At 45.9% G+C, this 27,630-nt stretch overlaps 1 protein-coding gene across 6 annotated transcripts in view; it reads left to right on the forward strand.

The window, feature by feature from the left end:
- dock8 (dedicator of cytokinesis 8) overlaps positions 1 to 27,199 on the forward strand; it is a 320,640-nt gene extending 293,441 nt beyond the window's left edge. For all 6 annotated transcript variants that reach the window (XM_078569065.1, XM_078569081.1, XM_078569074.1 and 3 more), the window contains 8 exons: positions 1,633 to 1,764; positions 2,407 to 2,541; positions 2,915 to 3,004; positions 18,041 to 18,277; positions 19,321 to 19,464; positions 20,458 to 20,564; positions 22,424 to 22,594; positions 25,843 to 27,199. In XM_078569065.1, the coding sequence (XP_078425191.1) occupies positions 1,633 to 1,764; positions 2,407 to 2,541; positions 2,915 to 3,004; positions 18,041 to 18,277; positions 19,321 to 19,464; positions 20,458 to 20,564; positions 22,424 to 22,594; positions 25,843 to 25,909 (1,083 nt within the window). In that variant the 3' untranslated portion in view covers positions 25,910 to 27,199. The remainder of the gene's footprint in view (positions 1 to 1,632; positions 1,765 to 2,406; positions 2,542 to 2,914; positions 3,005 to 18,040; positions 18,278 to 19,320; positions 19,465 to 20,457; positions 20,565 to 22,423; positions 22,595 to 25,842) is intronic.
- The last annotated feature ends 431 nt before the right edge of the window (positions 27,200 to 27,630 follow it).

A 27,630-nucleotide genomic window follows, 5' to 3' on the forward strand; every position in this document is an offset into this window, starting at 1 on the left:
TCTCCAAATCCCAGCCCCCGCAAACCCCCTCCCCTCGCTAAACTGGCCGAACCTCCCCACCCAATACCCAATTACCTCACTCCAAGATCCATTGAGCCGCCTTCTTGGGTCTGGTTGCAGTCCCAGCAGCACCCATTACTGAACGCTTGGTGTTGCCAGGACTGCTGGAGCTGCCAGCCAATCGGATTGGCTGCTGCTCCCAAGGGCGGGACTTCTTCCACAGTGAGGGGCAGAAGTCCCACTGTGAGCCAATTCAGCCTGCCCACAACGCGTTATAGCTGCGGGGGGGGGGCTTGCATAAAGCAAGTCAGCTTCCAGCCAACTTTCCTTCCCTTAAAATGTAGCCCCAGGTTCCTATCCGGCTATCTATCGCCCATGCTCTCAGTGCAACTTCACATTAAAATCTAGCCTAGTGTTTCAATCCCAATTGAAACAAGTTGAGAATGGTGACACATTCAGATAATCTCTAATGGGTCAGTCCCAACTGTACAAATATATGTAATGTTGCTCATTTTTCTTTTAAATGCATTTTGTGCTTATTGTCGGTGTTTGACAATGGAACACGTTGCCATTTCAGTCAGTCTCAGCTCAGGTACAGCACAACCCAGATTAAGGGTAGAATCTTCTGCCTGTTGGGCAGGCTGGTCGGGAGCGGGCTCAGAGCCAATCGCCACCGGTGATCAGCTGCCATTTTACGTGGGCGGGCCAATTAAGGCCCGCCAAATGATGCGAAAGAGCGCAGAAATCTCCCTGAGGCACAGAGCTGGCTCAGGGAGATTAATTTCATCTTGAGAATTTTTAATAAAGAAGGTAAAAAATCATTTACACATGTCCCCCCATGTGACAGTGTCACATGAGCTGGGACATGTTTATGAAACTAGCAAAATTTATTTATTAATTTATTAAAACCTTCATGAAACCTCATCCCGCCCGTGGATGAGGTTTCATGAAAAACGCGAAGGCCGCTCGGACTCTTAGCCTGCCCGCCAACCTTAGGTTGGATGGGCAGCATTGAGAATTAGTTTAGTTGGTGTATTAATGGCCTTAACAGGCCTTTGACAGTTCGGCGGGCGCACAGCTGCCTCTGGCTTGCACCCGCTAAACGGAAGGTCTGAATGACTTGCGGTGATGCAGGGACACACACCTGACATCACCACGCGTCATTTTATGCGTCAGTGTGCAGGGCCCACCCCCGGATGCCAAAGAGAAAATTCTGCCAAAAAGTAAATTGTTCTCTATTCTATGCCAGCATTCTGCCTTATCCCAACCTCTCAGAGTAACAGCCTTCTATTGCATCAGCAAGACCGTTTCCACTTCCCACATTAACCATCTTTATCATTTCCCCAACTGAGATCTTTTAATTCCAAGTAGGTTTGTGCTGTGGGACTCAGATGAAAGTATTTATTTATTTTTTTGTCAGTGATATGTCATGATACTGGTTTCTGCCTGTCATGGTTATAAGTCGGGTTCATCTGCAGAAAACTTTTTGATACAAAATAGCTGCAGAATGTAGCTTACCAAAAACATGAGGAAAGATCTAACTTTAGACTCTAAAGAATTAAATGGTTAATGCATTTAATTGTAATGTCACAACTGATTATGTGAACATAAACTCTTCCTTCCTTGGTTTAGGGCTCTATGTTTGAAAGTGTGAATGAAGTTTACAAAGTTGTCATACCAATCCAAGAAGCCCATAGAGATGTCGGCAAATTGGCCTATACACATGGGAAGCTCAAAAAAGCATTTGAAAGCATAACAGCAAAGGTAACTCATTTTGTCTCAGTAGGCAAGATTTTCTCAATGTTGTAGCATTTCCTTCAGATTATTCATCATAATGGGAAAGAACCATCTACAAACATACATGAGGTAGCTTCACAGATTTCTGTGAGCAAGGAGGGCAATAATGCACACTTAACACTTGTTACCTATTTTTATTTTGCTGATTTGCATCTAAGTCAGACATATGACAGAGTAAGAGCACAGAATCAATCTGTTCAAATTATTAATGGCTCAAAGCTCTATCCGCCCCCCCACATATCATTCAAATCCAAGTGACAATAGTTGATGGAGAAAATGGTCATTCAATAAATGTATGTATTTCTCCTCCTAGTACAACATCCCCTTTTACACCAATGCTTTACACGGAGTTCTTCACTGAGTTTGATCAGTCCAAAGTTTCTTCCTTTTTACTATTGCAATATGTTTTAAAACTTTCTAATATATTGTACGTTCTTAGAACTTTGATTAATAAGTTCGTATTACTGAGCAGCTTCATGTTAGTGTGCCCATCACTATAAATAGAGAAGCACAGTATAAGGTTGTTGTACTAATCCTCTTATACTGCAGCCATGCTTTTACAGCCCAGGCGTGGTTATCTAAATTAAAGATGTGGCTTTTTTTCGCAAGGGTTCTAAACGAATGTTTGGCACATATTTCCGTGTTGCATTCTATGGAGCGAAATTTGGGGATTTGGATGAACAGGAATATATCTACAAGGAACCTGCCATCACCAAGCTGCCAGAAATTTCTCATCGACTGGAGGTAAACAAAACCTATCATCGGTCTGTATGTCAATTTAGTCAATTTTTAATGCCACTTCAAAATTGTAACATTTTCTAATATCTCTCCTTTTTGACATTTTCACTGTTTTCCTTGCCTTCTCTCCCCTGAGGCATTGTTCAGGTGCATAGCTCCTCGTGCAATGTTCAATATGTAATCCCAGCAGGCGACACTGAAAAGCAATCAGGTTGCATTTTAACCTAAAGTTTCGATGTTTCTTCAAAAATTGAACTTCATCAATGATTAAAATCTGCTTAGTATCAGCAAAGTGAGCACTGTTTGGTTAGTTGCTATCAACTAATGGTATTTAAAGAATGCCTTTAAAACCATGGACCCTGTATTGTTTTTCAAATAGGCATTTTATGGACAGTGTTTCGGTGAGGAAGCTGTGGAGGTTATTAAGGATTCCAGACTTGTGGAAAAGAGCAAACTGGATCCCAACAAGGTCAGTTGAAAATTGCTCACAACATGCAAAGTAAATCAATTCCTTGTGAAAATTTGCACATTTATTTCATAATTGGCAAAAAAATATTTTTCGCCCTATATATCTTTCTGAACTTTGTATATTCTGCAACATGGTAACTCCATGCATGAGAGCAGGTGTGGTAAATCCATGCATTGGAGCAGGCGTGGTAACTCCATGCATTGGAGCAGGCGTGGTAACTCCATGCATTGGAGCAGGCGTGGTAACTCCATGCATTGGAGCAGGCGTGGTAACTCCATGCATTGGAGCAGGTGTGGTAACTCCATGCATTGGAGCAGGTGTGGTAACTCCATGCATTGGAGCAGGTGTAGTAACTCCATGCATTGGAGCAGGTGTGGTAACTCCATGCATTGGAGCAGGCGTGGTAACTCCATGCATTGGAGCAGGCGTGGTAACTCCATGCATTGGAGCAGGCGTGGTAACTCCATGCATTGGAGCAGGCGTGGTAACTCCATGCATTGGAGCAGGTGTGGTAACTCCATGCATTGGAGCAGGTGTAGTAACTCCATGCATTGGAGCAGGTGTGGTAACTCCATGCATTGGAGCAGGCGTGGTAACTCCATGCATTGGAGCAGGCGTGGTAACTCCATGCATTGGAGCAGGCGTGGCCAACCTTTGTGCTCGGGGAGCCACATTGACATTTTTTTCTGTCAAAGGGCCGATGAACTAATTTCAGAAAGAAAGGGTTTCGCACGACAATAAACTGAATTTCAAAAAGACATGTATTTGAAAACAATTCCCGAGCAACCGTAAAGTAATGTCATAACAATACATTGTTAAGTTAAAAAAGAGTAATTAATGAAAGTGACCAATGTGAGAGAGGGTCAAGGAGAGTGTATGTGTGGCTCACTCCCAGTCTCAGGGTGCTCACTCACTCCCACCCACTGTAAATGGGTGTGTGTTTGTGTTGGTGTGTGGTGGTGAGATTGGGTGAGAAACCTGAGACTCTAACACTCGCTCCCACACACACATGCAGTCTCTTACTCCCCCGCAAAACACACGCGCACACAGTCACTCTCTCACACACACACACCCACCCACACAATCACTCTCTCACAGGCGCACACTCACACACACACAGTGCTCTCTCTCAGTCACTCTCTCTCTCTCACACACACACACACAGTCATTCTCTCTCTCACACACACAGTCGCCCTCTCTCTCTCACACACACAGTCACTCACACACACACACAGTCACAGTCACTCTCTCTCACACACAGTCGCTGTCTCTCTCAGTCGCTCTCTCTCATACACACACTCTCTCTCACACACACACAGTCACTCTCTCTCACACACACACACACACAGTCACTCTCTCTCACACACAGTCACTCTCTCTCACACACAATCACTCTCTCTCACACACAATCACTCTCTCTCTCTCACACAGTCACTCTCTTTTTCACACACACACACAATCACTCTCTCTTTCACATACAGTTACTCTCTCTCTCCCTCACAGTCACACACTCTCTCACACACAGTCACTCTCTCTCTCTCATAGACACAGTCACTCGCTCTCTCTCTCTCACACAGTCACTCTCTCATTCTCTCTCACACACACGCAGTCACTCTCTCTCTCACACACACAGTCACACTCTCTCACACACACACATACAGTCATTCTCTCTCACACACAGTCTCTCTCTCACACACAGTGATTCTCGCTGTCTCACATACATACACACACACACACACACACAGTCACTCTGTCTCTCACACAGTCACTCTCTCTCTCTCTCTCCCACACACACAGTCACTCTCTCTCTTTCACACACACACACACACACAGTCACTCTCTCTTTCACACCCACACAGTCACCCGCTCCCTCATACACAGTCACTTTTTCTCTCTCACAGTCACACTCTCTCTCCCTCACACACAGTCACTCTCTCTCTCACACACACAGTCACTCTCTCTCTCTCTCACACACACACACAGTCACTCTCTCTCTCACACACAGACATTCTCTTTCTCACACATACACAGTCACACTCTCTCTCTCACACAGTCACTCTCTCTCTCTCACACACACACACAATCACTCTCTCTCTCTCACACACAGTCACTCTCTCTCTCTCACACAGTCACACTCTCTCTCCCTCATAGAAAGTCTCTCTCTCACACACAATCACTCTCTCACACACACAATCACTCTCTCACACACACAATCACTCTCTCTCACACAGTCACTCTCTCTCTCTCACACAGTCACTCTCTCACACACATACAGTCACTCTCTTTCGCACACACACAATCACTCTCTCTTTCACACACACACAGTCACTCTCTCTCTCTCCCTCACAAACAGTCGCACACACTCTCAAACACAGTCACTCTCTCACACACAGTCACTCGCTCTCTCTCACACACAAACAGTCACTCTATCTCTTTCTCTCTCTCACACACGCAGTCACTCTCTCTCTCACACACAGTCACTCTCTCTCTCACACACACACACAATCACTCTCTCACACACACAGTCTCTCTCTCACACACACAGTCTCTCTCTCACACACACAGTCTCTCTCTTTCACACACAGTCTCTCTCTCTCTCTCTCTCTCACACACACACACACACAACACACACACGGTCACTCTGTCTCTCACACAGTCACATTCTCTCAATCTCTCTCTCTCTCACGCACACACACAGTCACTCTCTCTCTTTCACACACACACACACACACACACACACACACAGTCACTCTCTCTTTCACACCCACACTGTCACCCGCTCCCTCATACACAGTCACTCTCTCTCTCACACAGTCACACTCTCTCTCCCTCATACACAGTCACTCTCTCTCTCTCACACGCAGTCACTCTCTCTCTCTCACACACACAACCACTCTCTTATTCTCTCTCACACAGGCATTGTCACTCTTTCTCACTCTCTCACAAAGTCAAACTCTCTCTCCCTCACACACAGTCACACTCTCTCTCTCCCTCGTACACAGTCACTCTCTCTCTCTCTCTCTCTCTCACACACAGTCGCACTCTCTCTCCCTCACACACAGTCACTCTCCCTCACACAGTCACTCTCCCTCACACAGTCACTCTCCTCCTCACACAGTCACACTCTCTCTCTCTCTCCCTCTCTCACACAGTCACTCGCTCTCTCACACAGTCACTTGCTCTCTCACACAGTCACTCGCTCTTTCACCCACACAGTCACCCGCTCCCTCATACATAGTCACTCTCTCTCTCACACAGTCACACTCTCTCTCGCTCACACACAGTCACTCTCTCTCTCACACACACAGTCACTCTCTCTCACACACAGTCACTCTCTCTCTCACACACACACAGTCACTCTCTCTCTCTTACACACAGTCACTCTCTCTCTCTCATACACACAGTCACACTCTCTCTCTCTCTCTCTCACACACAGTCACTCCCTCTCACACACACACACACACACATACACAGTCATTCTCTCTCACACACAGTCTCTCTCTCACACACAGTGATTCTCGCTGTCTCACATACATACACACACACACAGTCACTCTGTCTCTCACACAGTCACTCTCTCTCTCTCTCTCTCCCACACACACAGTCGCTCTCTCTCTTTCACACACACACACACACACAGTCACTCTCTCTTTCACACCCACACAGTCACCCGCTCCCTCATACACAGTCACTTTTTCTCTCTCACAGTCACACTCTCTCTCCCTCACACACAGTCACTCTCTCTCTCACACACACAGTCACTCTCTCTCTCTCACACACACACAGTCACTCTCTCTCTCTCACACACACACACACAGTCACTCTCTCTCTCACACACAGACATTCTCTTTCTCACACATACACAGTCACACTCTCTCTCTCACACAGTCACTCTCTCTCTCACACACACACACAATCACTCTCTCTCTCTCACACACAGTCACTCTCTCTCTCTCACACAGTCACACTCTCTCACCTACACACAGTCACACTCTCTCTCCCTCATAGAAAGTCTCTCTCTCACACACAATCACTCTCTCACACACACAATCACTCTCTCTCACACAGTCACTCTCTCTCTCTCACACAGTCACTCTCACACACACATACAGTCACTCACTTTCACACACACACACACACACACAATCACTCTCTTTCACACACACACAGTCACTCTCTCTCTCTCTCTCTACCTCACAAACAGTCGCACACACTCTCAAACACAGTCACTCTCTCTCTCTCACACACAGTCACTCTCTCTCACACACAGTCACTCTCTCTCACACACAGTCACTCTCTCTCTCACACACACACAATCACTCTCTCACACACACAGTCTCTCTCTCACACACACAGTCTCTCTCTCACACACAGTCTCTCTCTTTCACACACAGTCTCTCTCTCTCTCTCACACACACACGGTCACTCTGTCTCTCACACAGTCACATTCTCTCAATCTCTCTCTCTCTCTCACGCACACACACAGTCACTCTCTCTCTTTCACACACACACACACACACACAGTCACTCTCTCTTTCACACCCACACTGTCACCCGCTCCCTCATACACAGTCACTCTCTCTCTCACACAGTCACACTCTCTCTCCCTCATACACAGTCACTCTCTCTCTCTCACACGCAGTCACTCTCTCTCTCTCACACACACAATCACTCTCTTATTCTCTCTCACACAGGCATTGTCACTCTTTCTCACTCTCTCACAAAGTCAAACTCTCTCTCCCTCACACACAGTCACACTCTCTCTCTCCCTCGTACACAGTCACTCTCTCTCTCTCTCTCTCTCTCTCTCTCACACACAGTCGCACTCTCTCTCCCTCACACACAGTCACTCTCCCTCACACAGTCACTCTCCCTCACACAGTCACTCTCCCTCACACAGTCACTCTCCTCCTCACACAGTCACACTCTCTCTCTCTCCCTCTCTCACACAGTCACTCGCTCTCTCACACAGTCACTTGCTCTCTCACACAGTCACTCGCTCTTTCACACCCACACAGTCACCCGCTCCCTCATACATAGTCACACTCTCTCTCACACAGTCGCACTCTCTCTCGCTCACACACAGTCACTCTCTCTCTCACACACACAGTCACCCTCTCTCTCTCACACACACAGTCACTCTCTCTCTCTCACACACACAGTCACTCTCTCTCTCTCACACACACAGTCACTCTCTCTCTCACACACACACAGTCACTCTCTCTCTCATACACACAGTCACACTCTCTCTCTCTCTCTCTCTCACACACAGTCACTCTCTCTCTCACCCACACAGTCACTCTCTCTCTCACCCACACAGTCACACACTCTATCCCTCACACACAGTCACACACTCTCTCCCTCACACACACTCACACACTCTCTCCCTCACACACAGTCACACACTCTCTCCCTCACACACAGTCACACACTCTCTCCCTTGCACACAGTCTCTCTCACTCTCTATCACATACACACACACACAACATACACACGGTCACTCTGTCTCTCACACAGTCACATTCTCTCACTCTCTCTCCCACGCGCACACACAGTCACTCTCTCTCTTTCACATACACACACACACAGTCACTCTCTCTTTCACACCCACACAGTCACCCGCTCGCTCATACACAGTCACTCTCTCTCTCACACAGTCACACTCTCTCTTCCTCACACACAGTCACTCTCTCTCTCACACACACAGTCACTCTCTCTCTCTCTCTCACACAGTCACTCTCTCTCTCTCTCTCTCTCACACACACAGTCACTCTCTCTCTCTCTCTCACACACAGTCACTCTCTCTCTCTCACACACAGTCACTCTCTCTCTCTCACACACAGTCACTCTCTCTCTCTCACACACAGTCACTCTCTCTCTCTCACACACGGTCACTCTCTCTCTCTCTCACACAGTCACTCTCTCACACACAGTCACACACTCTCTCCCTCACACACAGTCACACACTCTCTCCCTCACACACAGTCACAGTCTCTCTTACACACACAGTCACTCTCTCTCACACACACACACAGTCACTCTCTCTCACACAGTCACTCTCTCTCACACACACACAGTCTCTCTCACACACACAGTCACTCTCTCTCACACACACACACACACACACAGTCACTCTCTCTCTCACACACACACACAGTCACTCTCCCTCTCACACACACAATCACGCTCTATCTCACACACACACAGTCACACTGTCTCTCCCTCATACACAGTCACACTCTCTCTCCCTCATACAAAGTCACTCTCTCTCTCTCTCTCTCTCTCTCTGACACACACAGTCACTCTCTCTCACACACACAGTCTCCCTCTCTCTCTCTCTCTAATACGCAGTCACTCTCTCTCTCTCATACAGTCACTCTCTCTCTCACACACTCACAATCTCTCTCTCTCACACACACACACACGTTCTCTCTCTCACGCAGTCACTCTCTCTCACTCTCACACAGTCACTCTCTCTCTCAGTCACTCTTTCTCTCTCTCACACACACACACAGACAATCACTCTCTCTTTCAGACACACACAGTCACACTCTCTCCCTCATACACAGTCACTCTCTCTCTCTCCCTCACACACAGTCACACACTCTCTCTCTCTCACACACAGTCACTCTCTCACACACACACAATCACTCTCTCGCTCTCACACACACACAGTCTCTCTCTCTCACACACACAATCATTCTCTCCCTCACACACAATCTCCCTCTCTCACACAGTCACTCTCTCTCTCACACAGTCACACTCTCTCTCCCTCACACACAGTCACTCTCGCTCTCTCACACACACAGTCACTCTCTCTCTTTCACATACACACACACACAGTCACTCTCTCACACCCACACAGTCACCCGCTCCCTCATACACAGTCACTCTCTCTCTCACACAGTCACACTCTCTCTCCCTCACACACAGTCTCTCTCCCTCACACACAGTCTCTCTCTCTCTCTCACACACACAGTCACTCTCTCTCTCACACACACAGTCACTCTCTCTCTAATACGCAGTCACTCTCTCTCTCTCACACAGTCACTCTCTCTCTCACACACTCACAATCTCTCTCTCTCACACACAAGTTCTCTCTCTCACACAGTCACTCTCTCTCACTCTCACACAGTCACTCTCTCTCAGTCACTCTTTCTCTCTCTCACACACACACACAGTCACTCTCTTTCACACACACACAGACAATCACTCTCTCTTTCAGACACACGCAGTCACACTCTTTCCCTCATACACAGTCACTCTCTCTCTCTCCCTCACACACAGTCACACACTCTCTCTCTCACACACAGTCACTCTCTCACACACACACACAATCACTCTCTCTCTCTCACACACACACAGTCTCTCTCTCTCACACACACAATCATTCTCTCCCTCACACACACACACACAATCTCCCTCTCTCACACAGTCACTCTCTCTCTCACACAGTCACACTCTGTCTCCCTCACACACAGTCACTCTCTCTCTCTTACACACAGTCACTCTCTCTCTCTCTCACACACACAGTCACTCTCTCTCTCACACACACAGTCACTCTCTCTCTCACACACACACAGTCACTCTCTCTCACACACACAGTCACTCTCTCATACACACAGTCACACACTCTCTCTCTCACACACACAGTCACTCTCTCTCTCTCTCTCTCACACAGTCACTCTCTCTCTCTCACACACAGTCTCTCTCTCTCTCTCACACACAGTCACTCTCTCTCTCTCACACACGGTCACTCTCTCTCTCTCACACAGTCACTCTCTCACACACAGTCACACACTCTCTCCCTCACACACAGTCACACACTCTCTCCCTCACACACAGTCACAGTCTCTCTGACACACACAGTCACTCTCTCTCACACACACACACAGTCTCTCTCACACACACAGTCACTCTCACACACACACACACACACAGTCACTCTCTTTCTCACACACACACACACAGTCACTCTCCCTCACACACACAATCACACTCTATCTCACACACACACAGTCACACTGTCTCTCCCTCATACACAGTCACACTCTCTCTCCCTCATACAAAGTCACTCTCTCTCTCTCTCTCTCTCTGACACACACAGTCACTCTCTCTCACACACAGTCTCCCTCTCTCTCTCTCTAATACGCAGTCACTCTCTCTCTCTCATACAGTCACTCTCTCACACTCACAATCTCTCTCTCTCACACACACACACACGTTCTCTCTCTCACACAGTCACTCTCTCTCACTCTCACACAGTCACTCTCTCTCTCAGTCACTCTTTCTCTCTCTCACACACACACACAGACAATCACTCTCTCTTTCAGACACACACAGTCACACTCTCTCCCTCATACACAGTCACTTTCTCTCTCTCCCTCACACACAGTCACACACTCTCTCTCTCTCACACACAGTCACTCTCTCACACACACACAATCACTCTCTCGCTCTCACACACACACACAGTCTCTCTCTCTCACACACACAACCATTCTCTCCCTCACACACAATCTCCCTCTCTCACACAGTCACTCTCTCTCTCACACAGTCACACTCTCTCTCCCTCACACACAGTCACTCTCTCTCTCTCACACACACAGTCACTCTCTCTCTTTCACATACACACACACACAGTCACTCTCTCACACCCACACAGTCACCCGCTCCCTCATACACAGTCACTCTCTCTCTCACACAGTCACACTCTCTCTCCCTCACACACAGTCTCTCTCTCTCTCTCACACACACAGTCACTCTCTCTCTCTCTCACACACACAGTCACTCTCTCTCTCTCACACAGTCACTCTCTCTCTCTCTCACACACACAGTCTCTCTCTGTCTCTAATACGCAGTCACTCTCTCTCTCTCACACAGTCACTCTCTCTCTCACACACTCACAATCTCTCTCTCTCACACACAAGTTCTCTCTCTCACACAGTCACTCTCTCTCACTCTCACACAGTCACTCTCTCTCAGTCACTCTTTCTCTCTCTCACACACACACACAGTCACTCTCTTTCACACACACACAGACAATCACTCTCTCTTTCAGACACACGCAGTCACACTCTCTCCCTCATACACAGTCACTCTCTCTCTCTCCCTCACACACAGTCACACACTCTCTCTCTCACACACAGTCACTCTCTCACACACACACAATCACTCTCTCTCTCTCACACACACACAGTCTCTCTCTCTCACACACACAATCATTCTCTCCCTCACACACACACACACAATCTCCCTCTCTCACACAGTCACTCTCTCTCTCACACAGTCACACTCTGTCTCCCTCACACACAGTCACTCTCTCTCTCTTACACACAGTCACTCTCTCTCTCTCACACACACAGTCACTCTCTCTCACACACACAGTCACTCTCTCTCTCACACACACACAGTCACTCTCTCTCACACACACAGTCACTCTCTCATACACACAGTCACACACTCTTTCTCTCTCACACACAGTCACTCTCTCTCTCACCCACAAAGTCACACACTCTCTCCCTCACACACAGTCACACACTCTCTCCCTCACACACAGTCACACACTCTCTCCCTCACACACAGTCACACACTCTCTCCCTCACACACAGTCTCTCTCTCTCTCTCACACACACACACAAAACACACACACGGTCACTCTGTCTCTCACACAGTCACATTCTCTCACTCTCTCTCTCTCTCCCACGCACACACACAGTCACTCTCTCTCTTTCACACACACACAGTCACTCTCTCTCTCTTTCACACACACACACACAGTCACTCTCTCTTTCACACCCACACAGTCAGCCGCTCCCTCATACACAGTCACTCTCTCTCTCACACAGTCACACTCTCCCTCCCTCACACACAGTCACTCTCTCTCTCACACACAGTCACTCACTCTCTCTCACACACAGTCACTCTCTCTCTCTCTCTCACACACAGTCACTCTCTCTCACACACAGTCACACTGTCTCTCCCTCATACACAGTCACACTCTCCCTCCCTCATACAAAGTCACTCTCTCTCTCTCTCACACACAGTCACTCTCTCTAACACACACAGTCTCTCTCTCTCTCTCTCTCTAATACCCAGTCACTCTCTCTCTCACACAGACACAATCACTCTCTTTCTCACACAGTCACTCTCTCACTCTCAGTCACTCTTTCTCTCTCACACACACACACACACAGTCACTCTCTTTCACACACACACACAATCACTCTCTCTTTCAGACACACACAGTCACACTCTCTCCCTCATACACAGTCACTCTCTCTCTCCCTCACACAGTCACTCTCACTCTCTCTCACACAGTCACTCTCTCACACACACACACAATCACTCTCTCTCTCTCTCTCTCACACGCACACTCACACACACACACACACACACACAGTCTCTCTCTCTCTCTCACACACACAATCATTCTCTCTCTCACACACACACACAATCTCCCTCTCTCACACAGTCACTCTCTCTCACTCTCACGCAGTCACTCTCTCTCTCTTTCACAGTCACTCTCTCTCTCACACACACACACACACACACAGTCACTCTCTTTCAGACACACAGTCACACTCTCTCCCTCATAGACAGTCACTCTCTCTCTCTCCCTCACACAGTCACACTCCCTCTCCCTCACACACAGTCACACTCTCTCTCCCTCACACACAGTCACACTCTCTCTCCCTCACACACAGTCACTCTCTCTCTCTCTCTCTCACACACAGTCACTCTCTCTCTCTCTCTCACACACACAGTCACTTTCTTATTCTCTCTCACACAGGCACTGTCACTCTCTCTCACTCTCTCACAAAGTCAAACTCTCTCTCCCTCACACACAGTCACACTCTCTCACACGCAGTCACTCTCTCCCTCACGCACAGTCACACCTTTTCTCCTTCACGCACAGTCACACTCTCTCTCTCCCTCGTACACAGTCACTCTCTCACACACACACACAATCACTCTCTCTCTCTCTCTCACACGCACACTCACACACACACACACACACACACACACAGTCTCTCTCTCTCTCTCACACACACAATCATTCTCTCTCTCACACACACACACACAATCTCCCTCTCTCACACAGTCACTCTCTCTCACTCTCACGCAGTCACTCTCTCTCTCTTTCACAGTCTCTCTCTCACACACACACACGCACACACACACACAGTCACTCTCTTTCAGACACACAGTCACACTCTCTCCCTCATAGACAGTCACTCTCTCTCTCTCCCTCACACAGTCACACTCCCTCTCCCTCACACACAGTCACACTCTCTCTCCCTCACACACAGTCACACTCTCTCTCCCTCACACACAGTCACTCTCTCTCTCTCTCTCACACACAGTCACACTCGCTCTCTCTCTCTCTCACACACACAGTCACTCTCTCTCTCACCCACACAGTCACACACTCTCTCCCTCACACACAGTCTCACACTCTCTCCCTCACACACAGTCACACACTCTGTCCCTCACACACAGTCACACACTCTCTCCCTCACACACAGTCACAGTCTCTCTCACACACACACAGTCACTCTCACACACACACACACGCAGTCACTCTCTCTCACACACACAGTCACTCTCTCTCTCTCTCTCACACACAGTCACACTCTCTCTCACACACACAGTCACACTGTCTCTCTCTCATACAAAGTCACACTGTCTCTCCCTCATACACAGTCACTCTCTCTCTCTCACACACAGTCACTCTCTCTCTCTCACACACACAGTCACACTCTCTCTCCCTCATACAAAGTCACTCTCTCTCTCTCACACACACAGTCACTCTCTCTCTCTCTCTCCCTCACCCTCACACAGTCACTCTCTCTCTCTCTCACACACACAGTCACACTCTCTCTCCCTCATACAAAGTCACTCTCTCTCTCTCACACACACAGTCACTCTCTCTCTCTCTCTCTCCCTCACCCTCACACAGTCTCTCTCTCTCTCTCTCTCACACACACACACAGTCACTCTCCCTCTCTCTCTCACACACAGTCACTCTCTCATTCTCTCTCGCACAGGCACAGTCACTCTCTCTCTCTCTCACACAGTCAAACTCTCTCTCCCTCACACACAGTCACACTCTCTCTCTCACACACAGTCACTCTCTCACACACACAGTCAGTCTCTCTCTCTTTCTCACACAGTCACTCTCTCCCTCACGCACAGTCACACCCTTTCTCCTTCACGCACAGTCACACTCTCTCTCTCCCTCATACACAGTCACTCTCTCTCTCTCTCCCTCATACACAGTCACTCTCTCTCTCACACACACAGTCATACTCTCTCTCCCTCACACACAGTCGCACTCTCTCTCCCTCACACACAGTCGCACTCTCTCTCCCTCACACACAGTCGCACTCTCTCTCCCTCACACACAGTCACTCTCCCTCACACAGTCACTCTCCCTCACACAGTCACTCTCCCTCACACAGTCACTCTCCCTCACACAGTCACACTCTCTCTCTCTCCCTCTCTCACACACTCTCTCTCCCTCTTCTCACACACCCTCTCTCCCTCTCTCTCACACAGTCGCTCCCTCTCTCACACAGTCGCTCCCTCTCTCACACAGCCACTCCCTCTCTCACACAGCCACTCCCTCTCTCACACAGCCACTCCCTCTCTCACACAGCCACTCCCTCTCTCACACAGCCACTCCCTCTCTCACACAGTCACTCCCTCTCTCACACAGTCACTCGCTGTCTCACACAGTCACTCGCTGTCTCCCACACAGTCACTCGCTGTCTCCCTCATGCACAGTCACTCTCTCTCCCTCACACAGTCACACACGCAGTCACTCGCTCTCTCACACAGTCACTCGCTCTCTCACACAGTCACTCGCTCTCTCACACAGTCACTCGCTCTCTCACACAGTCACTCGCTCTCTCACACAGTCACTCGCTCTCTCACACAGTCACTCGCTCTCTCACACACACACAGTCACACTTTCTCTCTCACACGCACAGTCACACTCTCTCTATCTCTCTCTATCTCTCCCTCACACACAGTCACTCTCTTTCTCACTTTGCCAGCCCCACAACATACACAGTCTCCATCTCAGCCTCACCTCACTCTCAGCCTCACTACCACATACTCACCATGGCACCGTCTCCTCAGCCAAAACTTTGCCCTCTCCTGGCTCTGACCCCAACGTGCTTTAGCTCCCCGGCTCCAGTCTCACCGCATCTTCATTTCCCTTGGCTCGGGAACCCTCAGCCCACACGCTGCTGCCAGTCTTCACTGCTCCTCCAATCAGAGACTGTTTTTCTCCCTCATTCGCTGCTGATTGCTTAATACTGAGCCTATCAGCAGGAAACGCAGGAAAGGCCTGTGATTGGAGGAGCAGCCCCTTGCAAACTCTTGAATTCCAATGACCTGCATTTTGAACTTCCTGGCTTGGCTTACTAGCTTTTGAGCAGTGGCCAGGATTTTCTATGCCCGCCAGCGTCGGGCGTGTTCAGAGGCGTGAGTGGACAATATGACGTGTTTCACAACGTCATGAAACCAGTTTGCGATCGTCCACTCAGCCCAATGGCAGGCCACCTTTCCCACCATCAGATGTCGGGAACCTCATCATAATATATCAGCACATCACTATAAGGCCAGCCTGCAGAACTCATCCCCCCCACCCCCGTTGGATTGTCCGCCCACATCGGTAGGAAAACACACCGTGTTTCACAACTGCACATAAACGCCTGGTGAGCTGCACTTCGCTTGGGACTTCAAGGTTTGTTTGCCTACCTTGCTTCAGGCAGCACTCACAGTCATCAGTGTCAGGCTTCACAGACAGAACCACATCACTCTTAGGGGGACTCACGGGCAGGTCTCTACCTACCAGACCAGCCGTAAGGCGGTGGTGACTTTTCAATGGCTGCAGGGCTAGGGCTTGCTTGGGGAATGGGGAGAAGTGGCCTCAGACAAGGGAAGAGGCTGCAGGATGAGAACTGTGCTGGGGAAAAGGGGTATCCCAGGGTGTGTGTGGGGGCACATGTTGTGCTGTGCAAGTGGTTTCAAGATGGTGAGAGCTGAGAAGGCAGTCTCCAGAGGAGATGAGGCCAGATGGAGATGTGAGGGTGTGTGCAAGAATGGATGGTGACGTTGCTTGAGCTGGCAGTGAGTGAGATGCCAGTGAATGTGATGGGCTTGCGTGTATAAGTTTAGAGTGATGAGATGGTTGCCATACGCTGGCTGCACAGTTGAGATCATTCATCCTCTGTATGCATTGGATGGCCAACCTCTTCTGTGCAGCATTGGCACTAACCACTGCTACCAGCACCTGCCATGTTGGATTGATGATGCCGCTGCATGTCCTGTGGCCAGAGTGAGGGTAGGGGACATCATGGCGGGCTTCCACAGCGTCCAAATGGCATTCCAGTGACGTGTCATTAAACCTGGGTGCTGCAGCCTTTTTATGCCTTTCGTGGGTATCTTCCCTGCAGTAGTCATGGGCTGGAAGCACTGATATGTGTGCGCGCAGCTGGACTTTAAATATGGCGCCTGGTGTGATGAAGCAGCGAGGTGATGGCGTGGTGGGCGAATGAGAGCCTGCATGCCATGGAAACGGCATGGGAATGCATAAGTAATGCGGCAGGTTTGGGACAATACAGCGTGAAAACCTGCCATCACGGCCAGCAGGTAAAACGTCGTTTTACTGACCCACTACCGCACTTAGTGGCTCTGCAGACCACATAGAGGGGCTTTGCAGGACACATTGCGGCCTGCGGGCTTCCAGTTGGAAGCCTGCATTAGGGAGTCAATCTCAGCAGTGCTGCAACAAACAAGGCAGAGTAAAATCCTGCAACCTGGAGTAAAAATGTATTGGCCAGTGTCCAGTGGGGCGTGGATCCTAGTAATTGTTTCGGTGTGGTATCCAGCCCTGTTGTTTTGGGCACAGGAATGCATGTCCTGCTATGTGGAGAGGAAGAGGCAGCATGCCTTCACAATAGGTACATATTACCAAATAAAAATTACTTTTAATTTTTAACATTTTGAACTTTGTGTTTCTAGGCCTACATACAAATAACATTTGTTGAGCCATTCTTTGATGATTATGAAATGAAAGACAGAATCACCTACTTTGAAAAGAACTTCAACCTTCGGCGCTTCATGTACACCACTCCATTCACAAAGGATGGACGCCCCCGAGGAGACCTGAAAGAGCAGTACAAGAGAAAGACCATCCTGACAACCCTACATGCTTTCCCTTACATTAAAACTAGAATTAATGTCATTCAGAAAGAAGAGGTAATAAATAGACGTCCTATTTTGCAAAAATGTTTAAGAACTATTTGAAAGAAACAGGTTTTGAAATTGAAGTACTGGGAAATACACTTAATGGGCAAGAGTAACCAGTCTGATTCACTTCCTGGGCATGGCCTTCATGACAGTCACTTCTCTGAACAGCATGAACTTCAAAAAATGTAGCAATATGTGCGCTGTACTTACTGGGTCCACTGATTGGTCCAGAAAGTATTCGCATTTAAACATAAAAAAAAATAAGAGGCTGAAAGCCCTTTAATCAATTTTTTCGTTTTATCTTTGCATGTCAGAAGCTGGTTATTAACATTTTCAATGGTTGTGCGTAAGAAATAACCAAAGATTAGATTTCATAATGGAAAATAGGGAAGTATTGTGAAAAGATAGAAGGAACATCAATCGGAATAGCAATTACCGTCCTTGAAATGCAAATAGCAACTAGTCAATAAATTATGTATGTGTTACCCAATATCCTTTCCTGACTGAATTTAAAGGACTGCTGTCTGAAGGCAAAGGTAATGTAGGAGTATGGGTGCATCAGAATAACAGAAGATAAAACCTGATAAGCGGCACAGGGAGTTTTAATAAATAAAAGTGTGTTCAGCTACAAAATTGCTCAGCCAAATGCCCTTCTTTCACAGCTTCCTATTATAATCTCTGCTCCTTAGCTCATACCTTGTCTTCTTACATTTAATTTGGGGTTGTGGATCATTTGCTGAACTATGAATCTTATTGAACTGCACACAAAAGCCTGGCTCCTCATTCCCATGGGCTGTGTTGCAATTAAGATGGGGTGTGACATGACCAGGTATAATTTCACAATATACAACTGAAAGGTTTCCACAATGTAAAACGTTTCAGTAGAAACAGCAGTGAATAGTGAGTCCTAGTATCCTTAAGGTTTTAACTGCTGACATCTGATGCCACCCATTGTCAGTAATACTGGACAAGTGTACTTCTATTGAGAATTCAAATCTCTTTTCAATTGCAGCAGTCTGGAAATAAGTAATTTTATCTGGCTCGTTTTGCAGTTTATCCTGACACCTATTGAAGTAGCTATTGAGGATATGCAGAAGAAAACACTCGAGTTAGCAATTGCGACTCATCAGGAACCTCCAGATCCCAAATTGCTTCAGATGGTGCTACAAGGCTCTGTGGGAGCTACTGTAAACCAGGTATCACATTAAGGAGCCGGAGTCTGCATACTGTTAATTTGTACATGTCAGTTTGGTGACACTCTGCTTGAAGACCCAAGACTTGATGATTTAGTGGCCAAGTCTTTAATAAGTGCTTCTTTCATTCATAACATGAAAGTGTTTAATCTTGTGGGGTAGGTGCAGGGTGGGATTTTGCATAGAAAACACTTATCATGGCTTCTGATTAAGATGTCAGTTACTCTTTAGAAAAAATGAACTCTATTAACAATGTACCCAACTCATGAAGCTTTATAAATTATACAGGAAAGCTGCTCAGAACACAGTTTTGTTTCTTTTTGAAGTTCAAACAGGTTAACAGTCAAAATGAATTGAGATATCACTTAATGTATTTGGACAGCTAAATAGTATCCTTTTGGATAAGTAAAAATTTATGCTGTATATAAAACTTTTTCAAATTTTGCCAGGAATTAATGGAGCAGTAATTTTCCACCTTATTAACTGTTCAATACTTTGTTTAGAGTAGAGATATGTGGCAACAGTTTATGCGTTGCTTTACTTGTCTCAGAAGATTGTAGAGTCTAGTCGGGATTAGAGATAGGGAGAGTAAGGCTTTGAAGAAATTGAAAACAAGGATGAGAATTTTAAAATTGAGGTATTCCTTGGCTCTGGGAGCCAATGTAGGTCAGTGGCCACAAGAGTGGTGAGAGAGCGTGGACTTGGCACAAGTAAGGACAAGGGCAGCAGAGTTTTGGATGATGTCAGGTTTACAGAGGGTAGAATGTTGGAGATCAGGCAGGATAGCATTCGAATAGTCCATCTAGATGTAACAAAAGCATGAATGAGGTTTCAGCAGCAGATGAACTGAGGCAGGAACAGAATTGGGCATGTTATGGAGGTGAAAATAGGCAGTCTTAGTAAGTTATATCTTAATGGTTTTAATTCTTTACAAGCTAACCAAAGCACCATCCTTGTTTCCTAGTGTCTCATACCAGTTTTGTCTGCTTGTTACAGGGCCCATTAGAAGTAGCTCAAGTATTTCTCGCTGAGATTCCAGAAGATTCAAAGCTCTTCAGACATCACAATAAATTGAGGCTATGCTTCAAAGAATTTATCATGCGGTAAGTTAAATAAAATGCAGAATGAGTTATTTGTTGAATTTGCAAATGTAGAGACCCTCAATAGCACAGCAGATTATTCCAGTCAGTAGCTGTACGATACAGAACAAAAAGGTGTCAGGCATGGTCTCATTCTGCAGCAAGTTCATTTGAGTTTAGCAGGGGTGGTAATTGAAGTGCCATAACTGGCCGCAGTGCCTGATTACAGAGAGAAAACTGACCAAGGGTCACCATCTATCCAGTGACTCTTGCTGTCTAGTGACTTATGCTAGAAGTACATACAGCAGCCAAGAACAGGGCGGAATAGTTGAATAATCTGCCAAAGCTCTCACCTGAATAATGACCTCTTGGGTGAAATACTTGAGAGCAACTGGTCTCCTTGGAATCATATCTTTATAAGAAGTCTACACCTTCAGGAAAAGAGGTGGAGAGAGAAAATTGGCAAGAGAAAGAGGAATAAAATTAAAGCAAGAGTACTCACTTAGGATTAGGATATACAGCACAGAAAAAGGCCATTTGGCCCAACGAGTCCCATCGAGTTTATGCTCTACTCGAGCCTCCTCTCATCTTTTCTCATCTAAATATTTGTGTTCTGTTTGACATGGAGAGGCTCCAATGACTATGAATCAAAGCTTGCCTTCAACAGCCTGAAGGTATATCTGAGAAAATAAGCTTGTTCACACCTTGAGGTTTCATTTCTTCTGCATGTAACTTTTGTGCATTTCTCTTTGCATATTACTTTATCCAATAAGAGGATTAACTAAAGTGTTAAGATAGCACAAGCATGAATTTGTTAGGAACGCATAAGCAGCGCACTAAGAATAGAAATGCAAACCCATTGTATCCTCTGCCTGCATGTCCCTCATTGCCTTACTGATTAGATTAATCTCTAAAGCAATCATTTGCAATCATTTGCATAAAGCAATCAGAATAAATATGCAGATATTATTGTGTAATCTAATTAAAATCTCATTTGAAAAATGTGAAGTTAAGTTGAAAAATTATAATAGGATGTTTGATCATAGTCATGGTTCACTATATAGTGTGTTGCTGATTGCAGTTGTGTCGGTGTATGGTGGCAGGCATGAGGCTGGTGAGGGACGCGCTGGGTGGGGTGATGTTACTTAGCTGAGGACAAAGCAAGGTGAAGTCAGAGAGATTTACCCCAGGTCTCTCTGTGCACCACCTAGTGGATGATTCTAAAATGGAATTGGTGCAGGGAGCAATTCATCTTGGGCAGCATTTTCCCGTCAGTGAGCAGGGGCTGGGCGTCCCGACGTCACCGCGCGTCATTTAGATTTTCATTTCTGTCAGAACTGTCAAAGGCCTATTAAGGCCATTTAAAACCTAATTTAACTCAATTTAATGAGCTGCCTGTCCAACCTTCAGGTTGACGGGCAGGCGAAGAGCCCAGGCAGCCTTCGCATTTTTCATGGAACCTCATCCACGGACGGGATGAGGTTTCATGAAGTGTTTTAAAATCTAATAAAAATGTATACATTTATTCTTTGACATGTCCCAGCTCATGTGTTAGTGTCACATGTGGGGACATGTTTTAAAAGTTTTAAAAACCTTTATTTAAAAGTTTAACACTCAGGGAGATCTCTGTGCTCTTTCGCACACATGCGTCATGATGGGCAGGCCTTAATTGGCCAGCCCATGTAAAATGGCGGCGTGGACCCGATCGGGGACGCCAGTTGGGTTTGCGCCTGCCCCCCCGCCCTCACACAACCCCTCCGATGGGGAAATTTCTGGCCCTTATCTTCCAAGCTAGAAGTTCTTCAAGAGCAAGGGAGGAGAAAATAAATAACTAACTGATCTTCACTGAATAGAGCTTTGCTGATGCTGTATTTCCTCTCCAGATGTGGAGAAGCTGTGGAGAAAAACAAACACCTGATTGCCTCTGACCAAAAGGAATATCAACAAGAACTGAAAAAGAATTACAACAAGTTAAAAGAGAACTTGAGACCAATGATTGGGAGAAAGATCCCAGACCTGTATAAACCAGTAATAAAAATCCAAAGAGACACCAAGTAAGCTGCACAAATGCAATATTACTTCTATTGTAGCTCAATGACAAGAGATTATATGTTATAAAAGGGTTTAACATTTCAAGTGGAGTTCTTTGATTTTGAATTACATCCAAAATTTTAGTCAATCATTTCCTTTCAGAAGCTGACGACCAGCTAAATATTTCAGGCATTTGCTACTTCTTCAGAATTTGCTGTACAACATGCAACCTCTTGCCAGTTGCCAGAGTAAGTGGGAACCTCAATTTTTGTATAGCTGGCCCCTTCACAACTAGCACTGGGGACATGAGATGCGGTCGGTACATTATTTAACAGGCCCAATAACTTCAACATTTTTACTATTGAACAACGTCCATTCTCCCCATGGTGCCATTTAACAAAAAAGAACAAAGAAAAGTACAGCACAGGAACAGGCCCTTCAGCCCTCTAAGCCTGCGCCGATCATATTGCCCATCAAACTAAAACATTTTGCACTTCCGGGGTCCGTATCCCTCTATTCCCATCCTATTCAGGTATCTGTCAAGCCGCCTCTTAAACACCACTATCGTACCTGCTTCCACCACCTCCTCTGGCAGCGAATTCCAGACACTCACTACCCTCTGCGTAAAAACTTGACCTGCACATCTCCTCTAAAGTTTTCTCCTCTCACCTTAAATCTATGCCCCTAGTAATTGACTCTTCCACCCTGGGAAAAAGCTTCTGACTATCTACTCTGTCCATGCCACTCATAATTTTGTAAACTTCTATCAAGTCGCCCCTCAATCTCCGTCGCTCTAGTGAGAACAATCCGAGTTTCTCCAACCTCTCCTCATAGCTAATAACCTCCAGACCAGGCAGCATCCTGGTAAACCTCCTCTGCACCCTCTCCAATGCCTCCATATCCTTCTGGTAATGTGGCGACCAGAATTGCACACAATATTCCAAGTGTGGCCTAACCAAGGTTCTATACAGCTGCAGCATGACTTCTCAGCTTTTATACTCAATATCCCTGCCGATGAAGGCAAGCATGCCATATGCCTTCCTGACTACCTTATCCACCTGCGTTGCCACTTTCAGTGACCTGTGGACCTGTACACTCAGATCCCTCTGCCTGTCGATGCACTTAAGGGTTCTGCCATTTACTGTATAATTCCTACCTGCATTAGACCTTACAAAATGCATTACCTCGCATTTGTCCGGATTAAACTCCATCTGCCATTTCCCTGCCCAAGTCTCCAACTGATCTATATCCCGTTGTATCCTTTGACAATCCTCTTCACTATCTACAACTCCTCCAACCTTAGTGTCGTTTGCGAACTTACTAATTAGCCCAGTTACATTTTCCTCCAAATCATTTACGTATACTACAAACAGCAAAGGTCCAGCACTGATCCCTGCGGAACACCACTAGTCACAGCTCTCCATTCAGAAAAGCACCCTTCCACTGTTACCCTCTCTCTTTTATGACCAAGCCAATTCTGTATCCATCTTGCCAGCTCACCTCTGATCCCGTGCGACTTTACCTTCTGGACCAGTCTGCCATGAGGGACCTTGTCAAAGGCCTTACTGAAATCTATGTAGATAACAACCACTGCCCTTCCATCGTCGATCATCTTTGTCACTTCCTCGAAAAACTCGATCAAGTTAGTGAGACACAACCTCCCCTTCACAAAACCATGCTGCCTCTCACTAATACGCCCATTTGCTTCTAAATGGTAGTAAATCCTGTCACGAAGAATCTTCTCCAATAATTTCCCTACCACTGACATAGGGCTCACCGGCCTGTAATTTCCTGGATTATCCCTGCTACCCTTCTTAAACAATGGAACAACATTGGCCATTCTCCAGTCCTCTGGGACCTCACCCATAGCCAGTGAGGATACAAAGATTTCTGTCAAGGCCCCAGCAATCTCCTCCCTGGCCTCCCTCAGTACTCTGGGGTAGATCCCATCTGGCCCTGGGGACTTATCCACCTTAATATTCTTCAAGATGCCTAACACCTCTTTTTTGATCTCAACATGAATCCAGGCTATCTACACACTCTTCCCTAGACAAATCGACCACTAAGTCCTTCTCTTTGGTGAATACTGATGAGAAGTACTCATTTAGTATCTCTCTCATTTCTTCTGGCTCCACACACAGATTCCCACCTCTGTCTCTGAGTGGGCCTACCCTTTCCCTGGCTACCCTCTTGCTTTTTACATATGTATAAAAGGCCTTGGGATTTTCCTTAATCCTGGTTGCCAATGACTTTTCATGACCACTTTTAGCCCTCCTGACTCCTTGCTTAAGTTTCTTCCTACTTTCTTTATATTCTCCATGGGCTTCATCTGTTCCCAGCCTTCTAGCCCTTACGAATGCTTCCCTTTTCTTTTTGACTAATCTCACAATATCCTTCATTATCCAAGGTTCCTGAAACTTGCCATACTTATCCTTCATCCTAGCAGGAACATGCCAGTCCTGAATTCTTATCAACTGACGTTTGAAAGCCCCCCACATGTCAGTTGTTGATTTGCCCTCAAACATCTGCCTCCAGTCTAGAATCCTCAGTTCCTGCCTAATATTGTTATAATTAGCCTTCCCCCAATTAAGCACCTTAACCCGAGGACTCCTGTTATCCTTATCCACCATTTAGTCCTTAGTAGCCTTTAAGAATGCCAGGGGTTGTGTTTTTCAAATCTCAAATGCATCACGACTACAGGCTCAGAACCACATATAGCAGAGCATGTTACTCTGGAAGACCATTTGATACCTCCACTCTCAATGAGATCCCCAGATGGTTCTGTTCAGAAGTTAATTATATGGTGTGACTCTGACCTATACACACCATGAGCATCCTAGGTTCGATTCCAGGCTCTGCTGATTTAGCTGCTCTCAGCCAGGATGGCTGGAAGGATGCTGCAATTAGCCTCAGGATTTGGATTGAAAAGGGGTAAATAACAGCCTGGATTGATGTTCCTGATTGCTGTCCGGTGACCCCTGCTGGAAAGCAAGATAGAGGTGCATCCTGCAGTAAATATCCTATCGGCGTCCACGATCTGGGGGGGCCGCATGTGTTGATCACTTAGATAAAGTATCAGAGGGTAGCCAGTGCCAAAGAAATGTACCTCAGGCTGAGCCAGTGCAGTCAAGAGAGAAAGGAAAAATGTTTTATCGAGTAACTAATTATTAGAATTTCAGCCATAAGAATAAGTGATGTACTACTGTTTCATTTCAATGTTCCCTCAAGCATTATTAGTAACACAATAACTTCTACTTTTTTCTACTTTAAGGGAATCCTTTAAAAGATCAAGTTTTAGGAAGTATGAGACATCATCATCAAACCCACAGAACAGCTGATGGAATCTCAGTCTACTTGAGACACTAGGATCTGGATTTTATTGTTCATTTGCAATAGGGCAATACATCAAGCTTTCAAAACCATCAAGGCAAATGAATGAGAAGTATGAAAATTGCACTTGATTATCTTTCTCAAAAGTGAAGCACTTTTTATAAAGTAATAAACATGGACTGATACTGATATCATATACTTCACGTATAGACAAAGTTGTCAAGCATCATTTTAAGCTTCTGTTTGTTAATTCAACTCGCAAAAGTGTTTTAATGCCATGTCACTCCTGCATTCTCCATGATACCACCTATGAGGTTTTATCACCTTGTCATTCCATTCCTAACTGATGAATAGATCCATGTCATGATGTTTACATGAACCGGCATTGCATCCTACAGCCTAAAACGCAGCTAGTTTGTCATATTATTATTTCTCTCTGTTACTTCTGTATATAGCCTATTACTTGGTTTTTGTGACTGTCATTGAATTTTAAACAAGGTATAGCTTTTCTTGCACCTATTGAGAGAATTGTGTTGTTTAAGTATAACATTTGCTTTGAATGGAGTTTCCTTTAGTATACTGTTAGGTGTCTATAATGTGTTCTGCAACTCATATACCTCTGTTGTTAAACTCAGTGCAATTTAACTATTTCACTGGTATGAATTTACATACCAAGTAAATTTGAGACACAATGCATCCAGAATTACATTAACTTCTCTTTTCACTTTGCAACACTGTTTTAATTTCAGCAACTAGCTCTGTGCCATTCAATTATCCAAAACAGGTATGAATCAATGAGGAATTGTACAAGAATTGTTTTAAGCATTCAATAAAATTCTATTTGTGACCTTAGAACATAACTCCATACATTCCAGCATGCCCTATATTGCCACACAATCAATCCTAATGAAGAGGATAAAAGTAATAAGGATAACCAAACACTTCATTTTAGGAAGTGATTTTGCACTATGTGACTATCAGAAAGTGATGCATTGATTACACTTAAAATACTGTGTAAATGAAGTTAATTCCTCACACCCTCCCATCCTGGAAGCTATGCTTTCTCTATTCTCTTATAACTTGAATAAGATCATCACTTTCTATAAAAGCTGGTCTGCTCAGAGTTGTAAAAGCAATGTAATCTTGAATTTCTCAACTGGTAAATCCAAATTCCGAAATATGATTCTGGGCACATTATTACTGATGTTTGCATACTGCCTTAAATCAAACCTCATCTGTTGTATATTATCTTGTGTACAGAAACTTCCGACCATGCAAATAAATACTTGCCAAATGATGATAGCGCTGATAAATGTTAATGCTTCTAAAGTACTTGCAAAGGCCGTTTTAATTTTGTTTAACAACCAACACCACGTTACAAAGAATTAGATACATAATGAAGACTGGATAAAATAGTAATTCGATGGAATACATTTTTGCCCAATGTTTAAGGTGTTTTGCTCAGTCATAAATGATTATTATTTTCCTTTTCAATTTTTATTCAGATTCTAAAATATACACGTTGTATACATAGTTAAATGTTTCTCTTTGAAAATGTATCAGGAATCTTTTTTTAAAAATTGTTCGTGGAAACATGGGGCAGAACTTTAAACCAGCAGGATTTTATGGTCCTGCCGAAGTCAATGGACTTTTGAATGGCTCGCCGCATCTTACAGCCCCACCCTGACAATATTTCACTGATATTACTGAAGACTTGTGCTCCAGAACT

The sequence above is a fragment of the Cetorhinus maximus genome, chromosome 2 (genome assembly GCF_964194155.1).
Source record: "Cetorhinus maximus chromosome 2, sCetMax3.hap1.1, whole genome shotgun sequence".
In the NCBI taxonomy this organism is placed as follows: Eukaryota; Metazoa; Chordata; class Chondrichthyes; order Lamniformes; family Cetorhinidae; genus Cetorhinus; species Cetorhinus maximus.